Below are 8,610 nucleotides of genomic sequence, written 5' to 3' on the forward strand. Positions count from 1 at the left end.
TCTTGTTGATTTCCTTGTTTTGGTGTGGTTATTGAAGTTGTTGTCCCCATTTATATTTATGTTTTTTACCTCTTTTCTTTTCTTTCTTTATATGCCCTGCCATGCTTTTTATCTCAAGACCATGGCTATTTTTGTGGTGCTTATCATTGTTATTGTTGGAGTGCTCACTGGATATTTGATACTTCTTGTTGTACTGTTGGGTGTTACACATTATTTTTCTCCTTCGTCTCTCAAACCGATCATGAGAGCCTCTAGAAGGATCCCACCCATTTTTGGCATATTAGACTTTTACCCCAGTTTATTACTTTTCTCTTCTTCAAACAAAACCACATAACTTGAACTATCTAGTCCTGCCTCCCAGTTAGAGGGGGAAATAAGGGAAGCACCAAGACCAAGCAGGTGCAAGACTACTAAGTAGTAAACTAGGTACAGAGGGGACCACATTTTCTAGCAGCCCCGGGGGTGAGGGTGGAGGATTTGGGAGGTAGGACGAAAACGGAGGTATAGGGAGGACAAACCGGTGATGGGAATCCCCCTGATTTTATGTAAATATGTACCTAAAATATTATTGTCAACAATAGGTAAGCCACTATGTTCAAAATAAAAATTATATTTAAAAAAAAGAAATAACTTTCCTTAAGGCCCTAATTGCTTATGTTTTTGCAATGAATTCTTAAAATTCATAGTTAGAATTAATTTCCTTTATTTGTGCCCATCACAGAGATAACATCATCAATAGCAGTGAAGAAAACACCATTATGAAGGTGTCCTACAGTGTCCAACATTAGGTGACATTCACAAAAGAGATCTGTTGTAGCAGGCATTTCCCTTGGCCCTTTGACTAAAGACCTGGCTAACATTTTTGGATCTTGGTCTAATAGTTGGAACTTCCACTGACCTATTTACTCCTTGTCGGCTACTTTTTCTGCCACCATTTTGTCCCAGATTTAAAAAGCACTGTGAAGTAAGTTCCTAGTAAAATTCAGTGAGGTCCTAGTCTTCAAGAATGATAACTTTTCTGGATTCTCCCCATTGGCAGAGAGTTGGGAGGTTGGTTCCAGTACAGTAATTGCTTGCCAAGGCGTGTACTGTTAGCTCCATTTCTGTTTGTATTTCTCACACAACTATTATTTTATTTTACATTTTCCTTTAATTTTCTCCTGTTAATTTACAGCCTTTTATCTAAATTAAAACAATTAAAATGATTTAATTACAATATATAATTGATTTTAATTTCTCATACTAGAGTTAACACCTTGTGCTTCAATTTTGAATTTATAATTTTAAGATTATATTTCATGATCTATTTATCTTGTTTTTCTATCCTTTCCTCTTAGGTATTTCCCTACTCACAAGGAGTAGGAAGTTTCCATATTTATTTTTCCTCTCTGATGATTACAGGATGTGAGAAACTTCTCTGATTTACTTCTTTTATAATTATTGGGTTTTTTTTTGTGGGGTGGGCCTACACTTGACAGCATTCAGGGCTTACTCCTGACTCTGTGCTGTGAAGTTACTCTTGGTAGGTTCGGGGAACCATGCGGTGCTGGGGATTGAATGTGGGTTGGCCACATGCAAGGCAAACACCCTCCCCACTGTGCTATCACTCTGGCCACAAGAATTATTTTATTTTTAATTAGAAAGATAATACAGGAGTAAGACACTTATCTTGTATATGGCTGACCAAGGTTTCATTCTTATCACTGCCTCTAGTTCTCCAAGCAACACCAGGAGTAAGCCTTGAGCAGCTCCAGTTTACAAACACAAATGACATTTGAATTTACATTTTGTCACTTCTCTGGTTTGAATTCATGTTATGAAGAACCTATTAGAGAGTTTTACTATATCAATGACATTTTCTATTCCTTGTGTCTGGAGTGCCAAATATAAGAATTCCTTTACTGACAACTGAGCTTGAACAACAAAATCGATAAATGCAACTTGTAATATTGCTACATACATTTATTGGTTTCCAATTTTTGTTTTAGTAGTTAGGATTTTTCCCTTTAAGAAATTATATTGATGGATTGAGCATTAGTACAGTAGGCATGGTGCTTGCCTCTGTTCAATCCTGGTTGAACTTGATTTGATTCCTGGCATTCCAGATGGTTCCCTGAGCTCTGAGCCAGGAGTGATCACTGACTGCACAGCCAGGAAATAGTAAGCCCTAAGTACCACTGAGTGTGGCCCAAATATAAAAAACCAAGGTTTTGATTATACCATGAAATGTGTTTGTCCTCTTATTTAGGTTCAGCTTGGCACAGACTCTTCATGAACCATAATTTGTCATCTTTTTTTATCATACACTGTAGTGTTTTTATGTTTTTTTTTATACTCAGTTTTGGTTTTGCTTTTCAGGCTACATCTAGCAATACTCCAAGATTATTCCTGGCTCTGTGCTCAGGGATCCAGGGAACATATGAGGTGCCAGGGATTGAATCCTGGTTAATTGGGTGCAAGGAAAGCACCTACCTTGTAGATTATCTCTCTGCTCTCACACACCCACCCTCCGTAGTGACTTCTTGAATAAGACTTTAAAAAAAATAACCTCAGAAAGTTATCCTTGAATAAGTACTATCATCTCTTTTCAGAAATATTGCAGCCGAGGTCTTAATAATTCAGGAATAAGAGACCTATTAATAGAGTTGGTGTTTAATAGCTCAAGACACAGGCAGGATGGTGGGGATCTTCACTGCCTTTTATTATAATTACTGACTATAGGAAGAATTGGACTATACTGTTACTTTCTGATTTTTATTGCAAAAATGTTTGTTTTCTTTTGCTCTTCTTACTGCCATCAGGAACTGTACTCCACTTAACTCTTCCAAAGGAGTTATGAATTTGCCTACTTTGATGGGCATAAACACTTTTGCTCAGCTATAATAATTTCCTATCAATTTTAAAGTTATAATAATTTATCTTCCTTTTATTTAACTTTCATTTTTAACTAGTGATCAAGTACATTGCTTCTATTTCTATTTCTCTGACTACTATGAATAATTGTCTGACAGTTTTTCCCTAATCCTCCAACCCTGGCATGTTAAAATTAAATTCAGTGCAAAGAGGTAAAATTTGCATGGGTTAAGCTGTAGTTCCACGAAGTAGGTCCCTCCTTGAAATACTCATTAATTCTACTTCTTTAGATCAAAATTCTCCATCTGCAGCAAGTGAGAGTCCAATAAATCACTTAACTTTGCCTAATAATCTTTAAGAAAACCATCAGATCCCTGAGTTTACCCAACTTTGGGTTTATTTATGACTCCTGCTATTTCTGCTGGAGTCTAGAGTGGAGTCCCTTAAGTTTGTTTTAGATTATTATTAATTTGTTCCCAGTCAGCCAAATCAACAGAAAGGTAAATATTCCCCACTACAAGTATTTTTCAAAAGTTAAGCAGTTTTTGGTAAAACCCCAAACCTTATTAATCTTTTGCAGATGACAACTCATATTTTGCTGATGATTAAAGATGCCCATGGGTTACAATAGGGGTTCAGACTCACAGCCCATCTCTCTTTTTCTTGATCTTTCAGTAAAATCATAATGCTAAACTGGTGACTTTACAATCATTTCCTTGGCAAAAGATTAATATCACAAGCATAGAGGAAAAGAGCCTTACTTACACACAAGTGTCTTCAATAACGGTGGGAGAAAACAGGATACTACTGGCAAAGTAAATTGCTTTTCTTCCTACACTCTTCTTTTCCTCTCATCCCACCCCATGTGCCTGAGTGTAAAAAGTGCTTTGAAACTGCTTCATCTTATAGATCAAACACTCAAGAGAAAATGACAATAATAAAGCCCCCCAAGATCCTAGGAATAGATGGGAGCCCCCTAGAACAGTTGGAAACACATAAGTGAAGAAATATGTAACTGTGTTGAATGCATTATTTGTATTTCTTATGCACACAATTGAGAATTGCAGTCAGATTTTTAAAGGAAATATGTTAAATTTGGTGTGACATCACTTTTAAAAAGTGGATATCTGGGGACCAGAGCAAGAGTTACAACAGGTAAACACTTGCCTTGCATGTGGCTAGCCTGGGTTTGATTTCTGGCATCTCATATGGACCTCATAGCAACCTTGAGTGATTCCTGAGTGCCAGGAGTAACCCCTGAGCAGTACTGGGGGTGGCCCACCAAACCCCAAAGTGGGTTTTTCCCCTGGTTCTTTTCAGGTTAAGTTGCAGTTTTTTTCTGAATGGAGGGATCTTAGGTTTGAAAAGACTCCTGAGGAAATTTAAACATGTAAAAAGTGCCAAAGAGATAGTAGACTGGGCATGGTGCTTGCCTTCCACAGGGCTGACCAGCTTAGTCCTCTGCACACCTGATCCAATGGTCCTCAAACTATGGCCCGCGGGCCACATATTGTATTTATTCCCATTTTGTTTCTTCACTTCTAAATAAGATATATGCAGTGTGCATAGAAATTTGTTCATAATTTTTGTTTTTACTATAACCTGGGGCTCCAACAGTCTGAAGGACAGTGAACTGGCCCCCTGTTTAAAAAGTTTGAGGATCCCTGCTTGATCCCACTCACCAGGAGAGATCCCTGGGCAAAGACCCCTGAGCACAATCAGGTGTGGCCCCTAAATAAAGAAAACTAAGCAAGTGTAAACAATTATCTGTGGGGTGGGGGAAAGTACAGAGGTTAAATCACATGTATTGCATGCAGCTAAACCCCAGTTCATCCCATACCACATGGTACCCCAGGCATCACAGGGTGTGGTTCTGTACACTCCCCAGCCCCAAACTGGGTTGCCAAAAATTGCTTGGGAGGGGCCCTGAGCATACTGAACATTGGCAGTCAACCCACCCCACCCAAACAAAACGATTATCTCAAGTTTTTTGAGAACGAGAACTAAAATAGCCTATTATAGTTTGCATTTTCCCTGTAAAATAAAAATAACATGACCACTTTTTTGTTAGGCAACTTGCAAAAAGCACACTCAGGATTCTCCCTGAAATAAATCCTGGAACAGCAGGTTTCAGAGATTTCTTCATCAGGCAGCCAGTTTGTTTCAGTTACAACCAGGTGTGCTGAGAAAGCCGCACACATTGCCAGTTGGCCGGGTAGGGGAGGCAGAACTCGCAGGCGGCTAAAGAAACAATGCATCACTGACAACTTCCATTCATCATCCCAGTCTTTGGCCAGGGGGAGAAACTGGAAAGAATGGACTCCATGTGCGCTCCCCTCAGGGAGGAGCCTTTAAGGCCTGTGCACTTTTAAAAGAAATGGGGGAACCAAGGAGATTGCAGCCTAGAGGACTCCCAGATGGCAGTTTGTCCCTCAGACAAATGGCCTTGCAGCTTTGCAGCTTGCATGTGGTGGCACAGGGACTACGGGACACCTGGCTATGTTTGCAAACATTGTTCTTCATTTATTTATGTGAGCCTGGTTGGATCTTCCAGAATTTCTTGTGGCAAGCTTGATGCAGCCATCTCTATCAGCTGTAGGGAACTCATCTATTCTGAGAATCTCTAGCCCTTCCTCAACTATATTGTTGTTTCCATTTTTATTGCCTTTCTTTGCTGTAATTTCCTCTTCCTTCTCTATTCAAACCTCTACTCTTACCCCTTTTATTTTTCCGAGATTAAACACAGCCAGAATCAGAGTTTTCCCTTCATTTTGACCTAAAAGGCTAGGTCCAGATCAGCAAATAGAATGACAAACCATAAACCAATTCAGTTCAACAGATTAAATTACTCTGGTTTGGGGTTTTGAAAATGATTTGGGAAATAAAGACCATATAAGTCCCCCTAACTGACATCAAGTATATCCTTACAGTGTTTATTTTTGGAGGAAGGTTAAATAGTACTGTTTTTAAAGTTTGTCCAAGAGATGATTAATAAAGGCAGCATTATTAATTTTGCCCAGATAGCTATATTCTCTTACTTAAAAACAAAACAGCCACAAAAGCCAATAAAGCCTCTGTGAGGCTTTTATGTGAAAACTCCACCTCTCAGAAACTGTGATCAAAGTGCCAGAGCTGCATGCGAGATCAATAATCGCACACACATATTGGTCACGGAGCACCGTTCCTGAGGGTCTGCACATTGACCATTTTGGCAGACAGAAATGGGTGTTTTCCTGTGTCCGTTGGGGAAGCACATGTATTTTTTGCTGGTGCATCTTAGCTGCTGATGTCTGAAAATTTGGCCTCCATTGTTAATAGAAAGGAAAAGCAATCTGAACTGTCAGCCTTAATATTACCGAAACCTACATAGAATGTGGTAAAATAATGCAAGATTTGTTTTTTAGGCCTGTTTTATATTTTCCAGGCAATAGATCAAATCAGTTCATGGTTCACTTTTAGTTCTTTAATAAGCTGACACAGTATGTTGGCAGTAAAATAAGAATGCCCTTATAACATGGAAGTGCCACATAGGCAAAGTTGCCATTTATACTGTTTATTCATAACCGGAGGTCGCTGGAGAACTTAGTTTGGCACTTTCAAAGGGCCAACTGTGCTTCTACTTTTTTCCATTGTAACTATCCTCATTCTTCACTTTTCTCTCATCGTCTCCTTTGCTATCTTTGCCCTGTTACAAGTCCTTAGTCTTTTGATTAATTTATAAGTGCACTTATATACCAAATTCACACACTGAGAAAGATTAATAAATCATTTTTATTCCTTGTATGTCATAAAATTCCTACATATGGCTCTTTCATCTGCCTGAAACACAATTGGAAATATCAGCTCCCTTTTTTCCTTGTGTTTTTATACTCCAGTCTCCTAAAGCAAGCTGCCTTGGACCTCTTTGCCAATATGTGCCAACATCAGCTCCCAATCCTAATACTTCACTTTCTCCCTCATTTTTTCCTGATTTAGTCTTTATTTCTACCTGCTATGTTTTCTTTCTTCACTGTCTTGTGACTTTTTTTGTTTTTCTTATTCAAATTTAAACTGAGTTCAGGAATCGTTAATTCTTGCAGAATCTGAGACAGGGCTTGGCATGTACTAGGCACTACATAAATAATTGTTCAGTGAATAAATTGATGTCCTTGTGCCAGAGGTTGGTTTCTTCGTAATACAACAGATGCTGCTTTTAGAACCTGTTTGAATTTGGTGCATTAATATCTTCCCTTCCTTCACTCCCATTTCTGTTGAGAAAGGGGCTGGAATGAGTTGTGTGACCTATGTAATCTCCTTCTGGAACAATTTGCAGCATGGAACCCAATATTAGAGTAGTTGGTGTAGGGCTAAGTGAACCAACCATTTCAGATCATTTGCTGAATTTCTTTTAAACAGAATCACAGACTGTCATCTCACCTCTGACCGATTCTCTTTGTCTGATTCTCTTCTTCCTCTGGTTTGTTTTTGAATTTAAACAACTTCACCTTTTCCAGATAATTTACTTTCTGAAGTATAGAAACCAGCATGGCTCTCTGCCTATTGGAAGTAAGAAAAAAAAAAAAAACTATTGTGTGCGCTGGTGAAAATTTCCCCTTCGCTTGCTGTCCTAGTGATCATGACATAAATCTATTGTGCCTTGCCACTGCTTTGCTAGATTTCAAGAACATCCAAGGCTTGTCTGATGTTAAGTTTTACTGCCATGAAAGCAAACATCACCTCCGTCATGGCCAGTTAAACAGTATCTGTTACAGTGGACTTCTGCATATCTGAAACCCACCCATCCAAAGCCAGAATTCATGCCAGTGGGGAGACATTTTATTCTGCCATGTTCCTTACAAGCATAGATCAAGGGTCAGCTCAATTCATAAAATTACTGCCATCATTTTTCAGCTGGCTGAGAGACTTTATGGATTGAAAAGTTCAGTGGCTCCTAAATGATTTCTCATATGCACAATCCCAGGGAGTGGTGTGGTGTGTGTGTGTGTGTGTGTGTGTGTGTGTGTGTGCGCGTGTGTGTGCATGTGTGTGTGTGTGTGTGTGTGTGTGTTTTAATTTTCAGCATGTGGTGCATCTCTGCAACTATTGACAGGCAGATTAGAAATCATCCATGATGTTTTCCATCATTTCTCTACAGGCTGGTCAACCATTTAAAGTGCTTTATGTGCCTCCCTTTCAAAGCCATATTTGCACACGCTCCTTCCTTACATTTTGCACTTCTCTTTCAGTGTGGGGCTCACCTGGGACACATCTTTGATGACGGACCTCGTCCAACTGGCAAAAGATACTGCATCAATTCAGCTTCACTGTCTTTCACACCAGCAGAGACCAGCAGTGCCGAAGGGGCCAGTGCAGTGGGCAACCCAGCCCAGGCAGACAAGAAGGAGCTGTAGTGTAACCAAGAGGGATAGAAACGAATATACTTAAAGTGTACTTAATGCACAGCTTGTTAATGAAAGTCAAAATCGTCTCAGATATATTTTTAAAAAAATCATATAAGGCCATATTTGTGCTCTTGATATTTTTTCCTCCTTTTGCTTAAATAGAGATCCTGGCTGGATATCCATGTATTTTGCTATTGACTAGACTCAGAACTGTTTATAATTTTAGTCGACGAAGATAGCTTCGGCAAACTTCTGTCACAAGCCATTCAGAACTACCTTTGGCATTATTTCTTCAAGCACGTAGTTGCTTTTGAGATTCTGACCCTCCCCGCCCTGTTGCCTTGCTTTGAGACAGTTGCTATTTGCCTTTCAAATA

The 8,610-nt window shown here is 39.2% G+C and overlaps 1 protein-coding gene across 1 annotated transcript in view; it reads left to right on the forward strand.

Moving 5' to 3' along the window:
- MSRB3 (methionine sulfoxide reductase B3) overlaps positions 1 to 8,333 on the forward strand; it is a 121,737-nt gene extending 113,404 nt beyond the window's left edge. Inside the window, exon 6 of the mRNA XM_049783020.1 lies at positions 8,079 to 8,333. Coding sequence (XP_049638977.1) covers positions 8,079 to 8,243 — 165 coding nt within the window. The 3' untranslated portion in view covers positions 8,244 to 8,333. The remainder of the gene's footprint in view (positions 1 to 8,078) is intronic.
- The last annotated feature ends 277 nt before the right edge of the window (positions 8,334 to 8,610 follow it).

Source organism: Suncus etruscus, chromosome 11, assembly GCF_024139225.1.
Source record: "Suncus etruscus isolate mSunEtr1 chromosome 11, mSunEtr1.pri.cur, whole genome shotgun sequence".
Lineage (NCBI taxonomy): Eukaryota > Metazoa > Chordata > Mammalia > Eulipotyphla > Soricidae > Suncus > Suncus etruscus.